Raw genomic sequence first — 17,289 nt, forward strand, 5'->3', positions numbered from 1 at the left:
TACAAGTCTGTAATTTAGAAATTAGAATATCCACCACCAAAAATTATTCAAGCATCCTGCATAAATGATTACTGTACCATCACTCAAATGCAAAGTTGAAAAACGTTCTGTTCTCAGCACTTAGTTCTCCCCTTATTTTTTTAATAAAATAATTATAATTTGGAATTACTTAGAGAAGAGTGCAGGCAACAAGATACTGGGCCTGAAAATCTAGTGTTAAAATTACAACCAACAGGAGAAACAAACCAATCACATGGGGTGGGGTGGGAGGGAAAATTCAAACCATGCCAAAGTAACAGTGAAGTTAAACATGTGAAAACACGTAACTAGCCTTCCTTCCTACCTATATTGATGATTTTGGCAAAGAAATGACAACTAAATTTGTGACAAGTTGCACAATACAGGATGAAATAACAAGTTCGACTATTGGCAAGATTTAATGTCATCTCAGCATAAGTTTATACCAAAAGTAGTTCTTATATGGAATGCAGTATATAAAGGGAATTTTCTACTGCCCAGTCAGTCAGTACTGGAAGGATGGGAAGCAAGCATAGCTTTCAGATGTATTTTCTTGTCTGTATAACACATTTAAGACTTGTTACATTATACTACAGCGTAGTAATAGTGATACATAGAAAGCTAAAAAGTCATAGGCATGCTCATTGGTGCTAATAATGGCACTAAGTTCTTTCTTTAGTTGACAGAACCTAAATTCAGTATAAAAAGAGTCAGGAACTAGGCCAGCAGCTCAGCAATTCCAATTTACTACATATTTACAGATACATACATTCTTCAATTTTTAAAAAAAACTTTTCCGATGTAACCTGAATTTTAGGGAAGTGTTTTACTTACTGCAGCGTTCTTTGTGAAGGGACAATAATGTTCACAGTATAGTGGCAATAGATTATTGTACAACTCATAGACCATGCACAATGTAAAGTCCTTATTGAAATGTGCCAAAGGTCAGAACACATTGTACAACAGCCTATTACAAAAACACTCTGTAATTTTTACTTATTAAAAAATAAAATTATACTATCTGTATAATTTAAAAATAGTGTTCTGTATCGAAACTGTTTTAAGAACAATATATGTGGTTTTCAGTAATGGTAATGCTTTGTTAATTCTCACACGTAGAGTTTAAAACTGCTTTCTATGGTAGTTTGTAAACACCTTAGATTTGGAGCATGTTCTTTATGGTGCAGTATCACCATTTTGGAGACACATAGCATGCTCAACAGGTGGTTGGAAGGAGTATGCTGCACATAATGGATAAATTTGAAAACTATGGAGTGGGGAAAGTCAAAACAATTAGCAAAAGGCAGTTTTTCTTTAATCAATTATTTGGTGAATTACTTATGGCATCGTTATGCATTAGTTAAAATTAATATCCTTCCTATTAACTAGTTCCATACTCTAGGCATGTTAGTGGCTAAATAATTCACAGATAATGTAGCAAAAAGTTAATGCCAGATGAGTAACTGACCAGTACACAAATGCAGGCTTGTGGCTGTACATAAATACCAAATGCTTGTACCAGACTTTAATTCGGTCCCACTTTCAAAACAGCCCAACTTCCAGTCTGTTCACTATATACTCTTTCTGCTCGAGGAATAGAATCTAAACTTTTTTTCATATAATACCTATTTCAGCAGATAAATGCCTCAGGCAAACAAATATAAGGTTGGTTAGCAGCTGGTGAGATTACTGGTTCAGCCCTTGAAAAAGTAAAATGGTGTGATGGCCAGAATAATGCAACTGATGACAACCAAATGTATTTTTTAAATGAAGAAAATTTTCAATACAACTTGGAAAGTATACTGCTAAATAAGGGCAAGGAAAGGGATGTTATGGTGCCACAACGCCACCAGCTGGAGAGAACAAGGCTCAGCAAGAATTTTCTTTTGGCCTTCCTTCATATTTTTTCTCAAGGGCTGATCAAACAGATAATGAATGGTGTAATGACAAATGAAAAAAAATCCATATTAACATAAAAGACCTGTTTTTCCTGAAAGGCTAGACAAACATGCCTGCACTCTGAAACCCAACCACAGTACCAATAGAAGGCTTTCAAAATGATGCATAATGAGCAGTTTTTGCAGAGCATGGAGGCAAGACAGCAGTAACACAACTGTTCCCCAACCTATTAAAATTATGTATAGGACATGTGTGAACCATTTGAAATTTGCGATGTGACACTTGTGCTCCTGCTCATGCCTTGCTCAGATCTGCCTCCGGAAGCTGTCCGCCTGAGAGCTTGGGGACTGTTGCGGACCCCCATACTACCTCCTCTGGGCACAGCAACAACAGGGCCAGCAGGATGTCCCCAAGGTTGGGACCCACCTGACATAGGGTGACCCCAGGCTGGAGGGTGGCCACCCATGGGGTAACCCCAATGATGCCCTGCTCCTCCAGAAGGGTGATGAGACCAACTGGTAGCTCCAGGGTAACTATGGCTGAAAGCCTCTGGAGACAGATTAGAAAGAACCATGTTGCTAAAGCCAAGTCTCATGCTTTCAGAGTCAAAAGCTTCTATTTCTCTGGCTTGACGTTCTAGTAAGCTTCGTATTCTTTCAGTGCGTTCATTCTGTAGTGCCAGCATCTCCTCTTCGATCTGAAAATGGAAAATAGAAAAGGTAGATTTGAAACTATAATCAGTTTACAATATGATATTTAATGCATACAAATATCCGGATTTATGAGATTGCCAGGAAACCCACTGCATAATTGATATGTGATATATACCTAAGTGATATAATAATACTGTAAATCTATTTTACAAATATTGCCTGTTTCAAGATTAAATTTTATATTTTACTAACATGCAGCATAGGAAAATAATGGTGCAATGATGGTGTATCCATTTGTTTATGCAACTGACATAATTTATAGCCTCCAAATTGTCATGAACTGTTCAGCTGATTCTGAATAGTTATTCTGCCTGAATCGTGAACAGGAAGCAATACTGTAACAAACGCCGTTAGAATGTAACTGCTTGTGCAGTACCAGTACCATCTGCTTATTGATGGAAGAAGGAAGTGCAGTAATATTGCTACCAGCAAATATTTAGAAGAACAGTATCACTGACCAGCTAGAGTATTTGGGGCAACTGAGTCTTTTGAGGCAGAAAACTGAACAGTTTTCTGAACTGAAAACTGAACAACTAATGGCATGCGTTCTTAACTGGTTGATCTTTGAGTATTGCTGAAAAAGGGGGCATGTCTAAGCTTTTCATCTTGCACTCATCAGGATACTTGCAAGAATACCAATATAAGGGTAAGACAACAATTTATACTGTATGTGAAGACAGTGCTGATTGGTTGGCAAGTGGCATTGCCATGGGTGGTGACTGACAGTTAACTGCCAAGTATTGTTTGAAACTTAAACTTGACCCCGATTGGTCAAGGCATTGCCCTAAGGAATGAGTCAGCGAATGGCTGTCATTCAGTTTGTTTAGCTGAAACAGGCGCAATCTATGTACATGTTCTTTCTGTCTGCAAAGAGTAGGGCCCTGTGTATTAATATATGCAGCTTCCAGTGCGTGCAAATGCGCCACACTCTGAGCCTGACTGACAATCTTAAATTGGTTGTCAGCATAATTCTTAGCACATTGATTATTCAGCAAATATTGACCTAGCATCACACTGGCACTGACATTCATAGACCACATTACTCATTTGTGTGATAGGCAGAACGCTTTTTTTGGCTTGACAGCAGCATCCTGTTAGTGGCGAATACCACTCTTTGTTCTCTGAAGTTTAGAAGAATGAGAGGTGATCTCATTCAAACATACAAAATTATTACAGGGCTAGACAGAGTAGATGCAGGAAGGATGTTTCCCCTGGCTGGGATGTCTAGAACCAGGGGACACAGTCTCAAAATAAGGGGCAGGTCATATAGGACTGAGATGAGTAGAAACTTTTTATTCAGAGGGTGGTGAACTATCACAATTCTCTGTCCCAGAGGGCTGTGGAGGCTCAGTCATCGAGTACGTTCGAGACTGAGATCGATAGGTTTAAAAACATCAAGGGATACCGGGATAAGGCAGGAAAATGGTGTCTAAGTAAAGATCAGCCATGATCTCACTGAACGGTGAAGTGGGCACAAAGGGCTGAATGGCCTACCCCTGCTCCTATTTCTCATGCAGCATAAAACTGAAACTTCATCACTGATGCAAGTAGAGATCCCTGGATTCAATCTCCCTCAAAGACAGTGGACAAGGTCAACTGAATCCACGCAGGACATGGGACGATGTGCCCACCTGCCCCAGAAGAGGAAGATGAGGAATGACCCAGAGTGTGATTGTGGCCATTAGCCCCAGAGCATGGAACACATCACATCAACTTGCCCATCAAGATATGTTGTGGAAGGTACCCAATTTCTCCATCCGGCATCTCAAGAGGCCATCAAATGAATAGCAAAACTAGACACTAGGCATTATAAGCTTTTCCCATTATCCATAAGAGGAAGCTTTTAAAAGGACAATGCAGGAGAGTTACTGATCAGTATTATGGTGTTCAAGGAATGTGTGTTGTAGACAGGCTAGTAGAAGAAGTTCTTCACTTAACAATCCTTTAACAAATTAAAGGGGAGAAACTGCTAAAGCTTTGTGAAATTTTAAAACTTTTAAAGTACAAATATGACAACAGTGTTTACAGATGAATCAAGGACAGACTCAGCTTGAAGTAGTAGTTAACTGGAAGAGTTTCCTTCTGCAGCTTATTTAAAACATTTCACTATATTTGAAGATCTGGAGATGAGCATTTTAGTATTCACAGACAGTGTGTCAGCTGTACCTTTTGCTCTAGTAGGGCTCTGCGTAATGAGACTCTTTGCTCTAATTCTTTGCGTTCACGCTCATGCTGCGCCTCAGTCTGCATTTTTATTTTGCTCTGGTATGCATTAAGCAGCTCAAGCTCCTGCTGCAACTGCATTTTTAGAACCTGGCATTCAGCCTCCTGAGCTTCATCTAGGCGTAACTGTAAAAAATGCAAAAGAAAATCAAGAATTAATATTTGGAATTAAGACAAATTGACTGCTCAGATCTGCTACAAGTGGTTTTGTTATGTACAAACGTGAGACATATCCTGAAATGATCATCCTCGCTATAATATTACACTGTTCAGTTTGGTTTATTGATACTTATGAAAAATGAAATTAAAGCCAGCTAAGACCCTGACATTGCATCATCCTGTAGGCTTGAGAGTTTTCTGTGTAACTACAAATTATTGGTCCAGATTTTTCTGTAGAGAGGCCATCGGTGCTTGGCCTTATTACTGGATAAATCTGACAGCACCTTCAGGTGCCTGCATATGTGCAATTAAACACAGAAATCCAAAAGTTACTGTCAGAGATACCCTGGTCCTTGCTGATAGATTCAGTACTGAAATCACAGCAAAGGTGTGAACATTGGGTACCTACCCATAACTTCGGTGCGAAAAATGGCTGAAAGGATAGGGCAGGTACATTTGGGAATAATTCGTTTTCAAAGACATAATGTGATAATTATTGAACAATCTGTGGTCTTGAAAATTTAATTTTACAAGTGTGGAGTCTCTATCCCTCAGAAAAAAAAAGGTGAAGAAGATTTTATCTCTCTCCCTTAATCTCATCTGCAATCCCCAACCTTTATTCCAATTCCTGCTCATGATTTAAATGCAACTTATATTTCCTTTTTTAAAAAAAATTTTCTGGCTCAGACTTTTCACAGCTTCTAAGAATTCTTCAATCTGACTAATTGAAGAGCTATGCTATTGCTGTCCCTGCTTACAGATGGCACAGATCCTTATGAGCGTGCATTGAAACAGATGCTGGGTGATTGGAATCGCTGCTGACAGGCCCACAAAAAGTCTACGGGCAACTGTACAGAAAGTGAATGGGAAAAACCTTTCCTTTGTCACCGAGAGGAAAATCTGGGCCAGCACCTGCAGGGCACCTCAGTGACCTAGAAATGTGCTGTGTACTTGATCCAGTAATTTGATTTTCATTCTCAATTTTTGCTGCATTAGAAACTATTTTTTTTCCACAAATTTACACTGATGCTAACTTCGCAAATTGGAGAAGGAACCTCTGAATCAAATACTTATTAGCACCAACATGATCTGTGAGAAATATCTGTAGTACTAAATTCAATTCATAAATTTAGTTTTAGATATTATTTTACAGATACAGGTAAACACAATCCACATTAAAATACATTATAAAGTGCTAATGCAAATCAAATAGTTACAAAATTCTACCACAAATTACACAAGTATACAGATTGCAAATGCAAAGTTAAATATCACAATTGAGAAAACCAGTCTGAGCGCAGAACTTTCACATATAGACAGACCCTTTACCAACTACGTTATTTTCAAAAGGTTACAGTTGAAAACACTGTGTAATAATACTGCCATCTACTGGTTATGATAAATACTGACAAAATCTACAACCATCAATGAAAAGGTAAAATGTAAATACAAACATTCATAATAGTACTGCCATTCGAAACGGAAAGCCAAAAAATATAGCATAATCACTAAACTTGTAATACCTTTTCAGCTGTGAAATGGTACACTCCCATAAATTGAATGTTCCTAAATGTTTTCAGTTAATTAGGTATCAGCTTTAAGGCTGAAGAACCCAAGTACAGCATTAACTCACAAGCAGATATTCCTAAAGCCCATTTTTAAATGCTTTGACAAAAAAGTCCCCAATTAATGTTTGGAAACAAGGTGGGTTACCACTGGATGTTGAGCAGCTAATAACAGAACAGAATGTGTGTCAGCAAGTGATGTGAGAAACCTAAAAGAGTGGTAGGATCAGTTCTGTATAACTTACAGCATGCATTTCCCCTTCATTATAAACTTATGTATTTAGTTACTGTTGCTGTCAAAATTACTTTAAATATACTTTAAAAGTTGGCAACATACTCCCATTTGTATAATTTTCTTAGTCTTCATCCATCCTAATCCTGGATTTTTGTTCTGACTGTCCTTTACCATCTTTGGGCAGGGAATTTAATAGGAAATTTTGTTTCACCACTTTCTCCACTGCAACATTTGCATCATCATGGGGCACAATTAGAGAAAGTAGGAAGGAACTTACATACTTATATGTAGAAAGCACATTTCATGTCTTCAGGGCAACCTATAGCACTTTACAACAAATACACCTATAATTTTGTATATGAACGTGACAGCTAATTATGCACAAGGTTCCATAAACAGCAAGGAGACAAATGACCATTTAATTTTATCTTGGTGGTATTGGTTACAGCTGGATATTGCCCAGGACACTGGTAATTCCCTGTTCTTCTTTGAAAAAGATGCCATGGAATTACCTGCATCAACCTGAACACATAGACAGGGCCCGGGTTTAACATCTCGTCCAAAAGACAGATGAGGCATTAAACTGGCATAAAAGAACTACTGTTTTTCTGTTATTGATACCAAGTCTGACCATTTAAAGGCCATGTCGCAGTTGTAAGTGCCGCCCTTTTGCCCATCAGACTGAGGAAGTGTATGTTCCAAGCTTTACCCTAGGAGTCATAATCTATAACAAATTTGCACTGATTGCCTTGTGCATCCAGGGGGTTGTAGCCTCTTTATTAAGGGATGCTGCAAACATGCAATGAATGGAGAGGGGTTTCAACTGCTGTGCTTCATTATGATCATTTGTATGTCTATTATTATGGTATTTCTTGAACAAAATGCAATTGAACATCACCCTTTATTGTTTATCAGAAATTAATTCATAATTTTTCACAATAGCAAACATTAGCTTTGAAGCTTTAAAGATTCATTTAAAATAAGTTTTTTTATTTTATTTACCAGTTACAAAAATAGGATGTGGCGGCCCAATACTAAAATACAAGTTGAGAGGATCACTAATAAAATAATTAGTAATAATAATGGGAATAGCTGCACATCCAGATATAAAGTACTCCCATATTCTACTTGCAGCCAAACTCTGCCAATTACATAACATATTTTTCAAAAACTGGCTAAACTCACGTGTTCACAAAATGGAATATGGACTTTAGTAACATCGGAGCATTTATTTGTGCGTGTAAATTATGTACGGGGGTCCAGGAATTCTCTTGTTGCTACCATTCCATACTTAACTTGCATTTCTTTCCATTAGTGAATTGTATTTCCGCTTTTTGGTCAATAAAAATTCCTTTGCCATTATCATTACTACTGGACAAATATATCTAATGAAACAAAGCTGGCTTAAAGCAAAGATGCAAGTAATTTCTGTATCCTGGGACAAACTGTACCATCTGCAGCTTTCCAAAGTTCCTGGGGATGTATAAAGCATTCCTCCTAGCAAACATCAATTATCTAAGTCATAAAAATAGGGACATGAAGTGAACTACTCAAAAAGTCAGATTAAAATTAATTTTTACATCACTGTACTTCAAAATTACTTCTTTTGTATATCTTTTCATTCTAGTCTAGATCATATCGAATAGAGTTTGTGTGCTGTTGGTAACTTAAGGGTCAATCTCTACATCACTATCAAAAATGAGTGACTGAATATGTCTCCACATAGTGCTTTTGAATTCAAAACTATTTCTGGCATTTTGCTGTCAAGTCTTCTATGCTTATAAAATTACTATCTTTCAGAACAGACCATATTGAAGCCATTTCCAAACAACCAAATGGCACTTTGAACCAAGAAATTATTTTTTAAAAACAAAGTAGTTAATAATAAAAAGTTAAAATTCTAGGTGATTCTCCATTGGCTAACACAAGTGTGAATAACCACACTTGGCTCTTTAGGAATACACAATATTCTACTTTCAGCAGCCTTTTCAATGTGCCAAAGATTCTAACAGTCATGTGCATTTCTTGATAGAAAAGCCAATGCTTTGGCATGGTTTATCTTTGTGTGCAAGCAAGTTAAATATCCTGTCTTGAGTACACAAACAGTTGACACTGATGCCAAAGTAGGAGTTAGATTGCCTTAATATTAATTTGTTCTACAACAGTCTTGCTTCAAACTAAAATATAAAGGAAGATAACAGTACTTTCCAGTTGGGAGAAACATTGATGTATTGCAAACAGTAACTTAGAAGTATATTCTGAGACTATATTAGTTCAGAATGCATCAGCTGCATGGTCACGTTCACTAAACTTTTCCCTCTGGATCCAATTTTTAATGGGTTACTTCGGCTTGATAACTAATTGTCTTCACCAGACAAAACTAAGCAAAGGAGCTGTTCACTCGATTGAATGAAATTAGATCATTAAAATTCAAATGTATACTTACTGCCTGTGTTGACAGCATTTCGTTAATGCTGTGATCGTACTGTTCAGCAAGTATGGCCAGTTTTCTTGTCTGTTCGTCCTTCAGTCGTTTCAGCACTGCTTTATGTTCACTCTTGGGGGTAGTTTCTAACAGGTGGTTGCGAAGTGCCTTGTACTGTCGTGTCTGAATCTTGCAAGTATCCTGGAATTGTTTCTTGATTTGCAACTCTTTTGACTAGAACATACACAAAACTTGTTTTAAGCGATTTATCCCAGAGGTCAATACTTTTAAGTTACCACAGAACAGAATTACAAACTTTCAAGATTGGACTGGAGCAGTTTCTGCAGTAGAAAAGCAATCTGAGTTGATTAGATACACATAGTTTCAAAAATATATATTTATATTTTGCAGTTTATTTTTAAATAATTTTAAAATGAACCATCTACTACAATTTAAATACAAAAATTCTTTCAATTCAAATAAGTCAAATGTCCTTCTTAGGCAAAGAATTTTTAAAGGCCTGTTTTGTTTGGAACAAATTTACAATGATTGTCAAAATTAAAGAATGAAGTACTGTCAATACAAAACATTACCCATTACAAGTTAAGAAAAATCACAAGATACTTGACATTTCTCTGTTCCACTAGTTTTGTTGTTCTCTTTCATCAGAAACCTAGCACCAGGACCATCAGTGAGTGGCCTATTGAAAATGGTACTCAGCAATTTGTCTTTTCCTGGATGCTGACAGCTAGGGATTAAGTTTAAATCAGTGATTGTACCAGGTTTGGATCCCTCCTGAGGAATATTTAGAGGTAAAAGATGCTGTTTTCAATGGCACCACCAAGGCAACCAAGAGTTGGGGAATGCTTTATTTAACATATAATTTATATGGGCTATATTTGGTGGCACTCACGTGAGCACAGGGTGTTTTAAGTGGCAACTTGGTTACTGCAACCCTATATCTGGAAATAGGAAGGCCCCACTTAGTTGATAACCCCTGGAGAATTACAGAAATACTATGCATACCCTCCTGAACAAACCAAACATAATGACAAAAATAACATGTAAAACAAGTAACTGAAAGTTGGAAAATAAATAATTCTTAAATAATTATAGCTAAACCAATGATAAGAAGGTAAATCAATTCTCATTTACGTGACCTTATACAAAATGCATGTTGATTGACTGGAGTCCGCAAAAAGTATAGACTAGGCAGCATTGCACCATGGCTAGACAGATATTTATCTCCACTACACCATAGAAAGTTTCCAGCTTTAGCTGTGCCTTCAAGGAAAAGAGTTTAAGAGTGAGTGAAGGAAGAAAAATGCTCACTGGCCCAATTTTGCAGCAGCTCGAGTGATAACTGAGGCAACTTAAGTGTAGGTCACACAGTCACCATCTTAGATGCATGAAAGGGAGATAGGGGGTGCAATTTGGATCCAAAAGGGGCAAAGAATTATTTTAAAAAAGAAACAAGTCTATTTTAATCTCTTTGCTTCATAACCATTTGTACCTTCAGACTCTTGGGTTGCTGCCGGACCTCCATTCCATGTTTCCGCCGCAGCTCTCGCTCTCGCCGTTTGTTGTACTCCAGTTGATTGGTGAGTTCAGTTTGGTGCTGCAGCCTAATTAGCTCACTGCGCATTCTCTGAATAGTATTGAGGTGGCGGAATTCCAGCTCCTGCATGGACTCATGATGGCGCAGCAACATTGCATGCTCCAGATCCTTTTGTGTTTGCTTCTTGTTTAGCTCCTAAGACAGAAAGGATACCAAATCATAAAATGTGAGGGACACCATATAAATGGTCTGGTGTTCAATTTGGTGAGATATGAAATCCAATATTATGCATATTTTCCTTTTTACACTCTTCATTAAAGTTTCTCTGCATTGCAAATCTTCACCATCTTTAGATCTATTCCTAAGCCCTGCCATTTAACTGGGTGCTATGGAAATGCACAGAAATAGCTCCAAAGTGAACTGCCTTGATTTTTCCTCCATCCATCAGATGGAAGAACCTGGTCTCCTTACACCAGGCAACCAGAAGATGATCAATTCACTGTGGTAAATTACAGCCTAAATCTGCATACTCTTGATCTGTGGCATTGTTCATTTCAGTACCAATATCATGCTACCATTCAATTTTACACTTTTGCTTTACATGTTGGCATGTCAACCATCTGCGATACATTTTAACTGTAAGAATCTTCAGAATTAAATAAATGAATATGTTCAAAATTATACTTTTTTCTTATGAGGAAAAAACCATTACACAGATATTCTTGCCAAATGCACCTTAGCTGATAAAATGTATTTCCAAATGAAATTAAATCACACATTTAGGACTGGATAGCCCAGGGGATGAACTTAAGACTTTCTACATCCAGTATTGTTTGAATCCAGTACAGGAGATGGAGAGGAGTATCTCCTTTCCCATGGCTGCTGGATATTCTAAGTGAAATTAATCTGGGTTGTGTTAGTATAAATTTCAGTACAAATTAATCCATAAAAGTGACCAAAATGGGTGTTTCTATAAAGGTCAGTACAATAATGGTGCTCTGTTAGAGTATAGTTTTACTGTGGTGTGAAAAGACACAAAAGGGAGAATGGGTTCTGTTCTCCAATATCAAAATCCCTTAGCACAACACACAATTAGGAGCCGTGTCGTACACCTATTTTAGAAGTAAAGATGGCTAAACAAAATTAGTACCTCTATTCAAAGCTGGAAATTCATGGTCAATATGATTTGAAAGGAAAACAAAGAATGTGTTCTTTAACTTTAATGGTACAAATAAAACATTCCTAAAAGGATATGCTTATAGGGTGAGATGAAATAAAGGTGGGTGGGAGGCTTGTGTGCAGTATAAACACTAGGATGAGCTAGTTGGACTAAACCAGGCATTTCCGTTTTTTTTTCACTCAATGGGCCGACGAGTAAATTTCAGATAGGGCAGAATTTTGCCATCGGTGAGCAGGGGGCGGAGCCCACTCGCCAACACGTAAAATGACGTAGGGATGACATCGGGGGGAGCCCCCAGTCTCACCGCGCCCCATTTAAATTTTCAGGAAGGCGGGGGCACAGCTAAATCAGCTGTGCACCCGACAACCTGTCAATGGCCAACTGAGACCATTGACAGGGTCATTAAAACAATTAAAGGACCTACCCGTCCAACCTTAAGGTTGGCGCGCAGGCCAGGAGCCCCGGCAGGGAACAGAAAAAACATGAAACCTCACCCAGCGGCAGGATGAGGTTTCATGCAGGGTTTTAAACATTTTAATAAAGTTAGTATGTATAATATGAACATGTCCCATCTCATGTGACATTGTCACGAGGGGGACATGTTAGGGAATTTTTTTTAAAACATTTTTCAGAGTGTAAGCGATCTCCCTGAGGCATGTGCGCTCTTTCGTGCGCATGCGTGGAAGAGCGCACTCTCGCTTTTGGGGAACCCCCCCCACCCCGCCCGCACAGGAAGCGCATAGCGCTTCCCACCAGACTTAATTGGCCCGCCCACATAAAATGGTGGTGGGGCCTGCTTCTCTGGCAGGGATCGGCTCCCCGCCCGCTGGAGATTGGGTCGGGCCTGCCTGCCCGACAGGCAGAAAATTCTGCCCATAAGGTTTGCCACAACTTTAAACTGTATTTCAAAAAAAGGCTGAGGTATTAAGAAACAATTGCTAAGCAAAAATAAAACAATGTCATAGCAATAGATTAAGTTAAAAAAATAACAAAAATGACCAGAATGTGAGAGGGTCAGAGTGTGTATGCGCCACATTCACTCCCAGGCTCAGGGTGTGTGTTTGTGTTGGTGTGGTGGTGGTGAGAGTGAATGAAAAACCCAAACATGGGAATACAGCAGACCACACATACACGCCAGTCATCTCTTCCTCACCCCACCCTTCCACCGATCTGGGGCTCCGCAGTGCCTGGGCCCCGACACTCGCGGTCCCACTCGCTGGGGCCCTGGCATGCAAAAGAAAACCTCTTCCACTGGTGTTCGCTGCCTCTCCAATCAGATTGTTTCTCTCTCACATTTGCTGCTGATAGGCTCACTATGAGTGAAACAATCAGCAGCAAATGTGGGACAGAAACAGTCTGTGATTGGAGGAGCAGCTGGTTACAGAATCTTACACTTCAACTTACCTGTTTGACCAGCATTTTGAAAACTGTCTCTGGGGGCTGCATTAAATGGCTTTAGGGGGCAGACGCGGCCTGCGGGCTGGATGAGCCTGAATTTAACAGCCTGTTTCTGGGCTGTAAATTCTGTAGTTATCTACACTGTTTAATTCAACATAAAAACCTGATAATTATCAGTAGCTTGCATACTGAGCTCTGTTAAACCAGAGTATAATCAATAAATGTGAAGTCTCATCACTGTGGCTTTGTATCAAACAGTAGCATATCCGCACACATCCAGTTCTCACAAACAGCAATAAAACAAATGAGCAGTTTATTGGTGGAGAGTCCTTCCCTGCTCTTTTTCAAATAGGGCTTTTTACATCCTGAAAGGCCATATCTCACCTAAAAGACATATTTCCAACAGGACGTATTCTTTCAGGGCTGCACTGTAGTGTCAAGAAGCCTAGATTATGTACCTAAGTCTTGGAGTGGGTTTTCAAAGACTGCTACTAATTGGCCCAAGGCTAACACCATTTTTCACATATTTTCAACTAAGCTTGTAGAACAAACAGGAAAACCTTTTTTAACATAAAAAAGTCTATTGAGTTTTTATTTGCTGAAGTTGTCTTATATTAAACTAAAGGGAGAGGGAAATGCTTAAATATGAAAATTATTTAGCATTTGATGCATTTTACTGCAACTTCAGAACAGATTACTACACTAATGCATGCAAATCTCCAGTGAATCTAGGGAAACAGTCCTAACCAGCACCTTGATGATCAATTTGCTTTAAAAGCCATTCAAGCTTTCGTGGAATCCATTAGGAATAATTGCTCATGTGAACCAAACAGCAATGAAATGAATGAGTGTTTTATTGGTAGAAAGTCCTTCCCTGTTCTTTTTCATATAGTGCCATTGGGCTTTTCACATTCACCTGAAAGGGCATATGTCATCCAAAAGACACATCTCCGAAAGGGAAGTTTTTCCTCAGGACTACGCTGAAGTGTCAAGCTTAGATTATGTACCCAAGACCTAGAGTGGTGTTTGAATCCACAATCTTCTAGAGGCAAGGCTTATACTATTAACTCAAGGCTTGTTTGGGAAGTGAGTTGGTAGCAGAAACATTGGCACCCTAAAAACAGTCAATACAAATTTCTCGAGGAGTCGCTCAATCCTCAAGAAGACTTGGAAATCCTGATCAGCTAATATTAAGCCAAGACAGAGAAGTGAAGATACCCACTCACCTTGATCTTGGGAACTTGTGCTTCTTTTTCCAATACTGCCTTTACCCACAGACAGCAACTGTACAAGCCTAGTTTTATTTCAAGCCAATTTTCTATTTTTTTTTATCTCTAACAAGTACATGATTTATAATATGTAGAGATAGTTGTCATATCAAGACTGGACTTGAGTAAATACAATGATTGTACTCAAATAATTATGTTTCACAGGCATACTCGCTATTCATTTTGAGGACATTCAGTTAACAACATACCTCCCGTACTAGATCCTGCTCAAGGTTATGACGTGAAAGCAACATCCTCCGTTTGAAACGTCGACATTCCAGTTCTAGGTACTGACGCTGGCGCCGCAGTAAGTTAGCTTCTTCTTCAGCCTGGAAATGCTGGAAATTTTCCTTCTGCTTTGACAGCCATTCTTGCTTCTCCTTCTTTGGAGTACTCTGATTTTCATTCAGCTCCTGTCAATTGTAAAAATATTACAAAAAATGTTATGTAATATATTCTATGGCAACAGTTAAATTTTTTCAAATTATCACATTATCTATCATTCTTTACTCTCTCAATTTGACCCTTGCAGCTATGTTTACACAACTCATGTTCGAAACGAGCAATCAGATTTGTGCATTTTATTGGTGAAGTCTACATACATACCACATTCAAGTTTCTGCACTCAAAGCCTGCATTGAGCTAAGTGAATGATCTGTATATTTTCAATCCAAAGTAGTATGTCAACATACAAAATTTAGGTTATGAATTTCTCAGTAAATTTATATCCTGGCCTTGGAAAAAGCCTAAAGGAGGGCAACTAATTTGATAGGCTACCTGAGCTATGAGGAAAGAGTAAAAGGGATGTTTACACTAGAGATAGGTTAATTTAAAGTCATCATACTAAGACACTTAGGATCTTCAATATTTTCAGAAGCTCTTTGCATTTAAACTCAAGATGAGAAACTAAAATACAGAATTAAGATACAGCTTGTTCATGGAGAGAATATTATATGGAACAATCTAACGATTTGGAAAAAGAGTACCCTACAAATTTTAGGAGGAAGATGGGAAAATCTTTAGGCACTGAAGGTTAAAAGACATCAAGTGTCTTAATTTGATGTCTTAATGGTGGCCAAATGGATGAAGATGGTAATTTACAGTCTTATAACTTGAAGGAGGGGAAAGATGCAGGGGCTAATTTAAGCACAAATATAAATGCAATGGTGAGCACCAGCGCTCGCTTTATTGCTCTCGGAAGCTGTAGAACAGATTTCCATAGTCATGAATTAAGTTCTAAAAGTTAACCATGATTTTTTTCACATCCCACTAGAGTTAGCAGTAGCTGGGGAGTGTGATGTACCTTCAAATACACAGGATGAGCATGGATGAACTCGATGGTCTTCTGTCATCTCTTTTTAATTTAGATGGAAATTTACATGAACCATTATTTGTGAAATAGGCATCTATGGTTTAGTTAACTTTTTAAAATTTAATGTCCATTTTCTGAAAATCTGAACCAACGTAATTTTTGCTTAGACTAATTAACTAATGATAAAATAATCTGTGTGTGCTGACATATAGCATAAATGTTCCACTTAGAATGCAATGATTGCTGAGGTTATAAAATGGCCATAATGAGTGCTGCTCAGTTTACATTTTATTTTTGAAAAACCGAGAAGACTTTTGGCAGCAATGAAAACAATTTTCCTTGCTTTCACCCTCTTCTGCTTCTCTTAACAGCTGGAATAGACCATCAACTCCGGTGGCCCGGGGTAGGCTACTTAAATGAATTTGGTGTACAACCCAAGGAAAAGTAAAAATAATAAAAGGAAAATAGGGCATATGGAAAACTTGCACTCAAATATGAAATAAATGCAATATAAAGGTTTGCACTACATGTTTACATTAAAGGAAATTATAATACCAATTTTAGATTTTGGTACAAGTACATCACACAGTTTTTAACAGTGCATTATAGGAAAATACACAATAGTGCTTATGTTGTAAAACGTCGTTAATGATACTAAGTCATCAAACAGTTTAGGGATAATTCATGCAATGACCTGGTCCACAGTTAAGTTTTCAATAAATATAAGCCTTAGATAGAGCTTCACAGAATCACAGAATGGTTACAGCACAGCGGGAAGCCTTTCAGTTGTCATGAGAGCAGACCATAGCCTGAATTACTTATGGACATATTGAACTTTTAAGTAAGACTTATGTTTTTTTTTAAAAAAGGACTACAAGCAAAAGCTGGCTGAGACTGTAACCACTAACTGGAAAATTCCTATATGGATTACACTTGACCAACTAGCCCAGAGAACAGAATGTTGCACCTAAAAAGGTGTCAAGGCCTACTTCAGACAGACACACTTCAAAGGAAATGATGCAATGCAAAAACTGAACGGTAATCTCCTGTGGCTGCGAAGATAATGAAGGCTGATTATCATCTTAGCAGAAACCATCTCCTGTGAGCTTTTACCTGACAGTGGACATAATATGAGTTGAAAAGAAAGCAGATCTGGGCAAAAGGCATGTTTGTTTTTTCCCTTCCAGGAATATACAAGAAAAGGGGTTAAAAAAAAAAAAGCCAACTGCAACCCCAGTTGTATATGCTAGTTTTGTTGTTCCAGGCCTGGTGTGCAAGGGCGTACTGTGAAGATCACAGCTGAAGATCAACTAAGCGTCCCTGTGCCTGTAGGTAA

The 17,289-nt window shown here is 38.2% G+C and overlaps 1 protein-coding gene across 1 annotated transcript in view; it reads right to left on the bottom strand.

Annotated features, from left to right (window-relative positions):
- Window positions 1-1,334: 1,334 nt before the first annotated feature.
- The window catches only part of taok1a (TAO kinase 1a), a 160,040-nt gene continuing 144,085 nt past the window's right edge, over window positions 1,335-17,289 (bottom strand). The window contains exons 16-20 of the mRNA XM_078548019.1: window positions 14,851-15,054; window positions 10,751-10,990; window positions 9,259-9,471; window positions 4,797-4,979; window positions 1,335-2,614 (exon numbers count right to left, since the gene is read on the bottom strand). Of these exons, the coding sequence (XP_078404145.1) occupies window positions 2,153-2,614; window positions 4,797-4,979; window positions 9,259-9,471; window positions 10,751-10,990; window positions 14,851-15,054 (1,302 nt within the window). The 3' untranslated portion in view covers window positions 1,335-2,152. The remainder of the gene's footprint in view (window positions 2,615-4,796; window positions 4,980-9,258; window positions 9,472-10,750; window positions 10,991-14,850; window positions 15,055-17,289) is intronic.

The sequence above is a fragment of the Cetorhinus maximus genome, chromosome 9 (genome assembly GCF_964194155.1).
Source record: "Cetorhinus maximus chromosome 9, sCetMax3.hap1.1, whole genome shotgun sequence".
Classification (NCBI taxonomy): domain Eukaryota; kingdom Metazoa; phylum Chordata; class Chondrichthyes; order Lamniformes; family Cetorhinidae; genus Cetorhinus; species Cetorhinus maximus.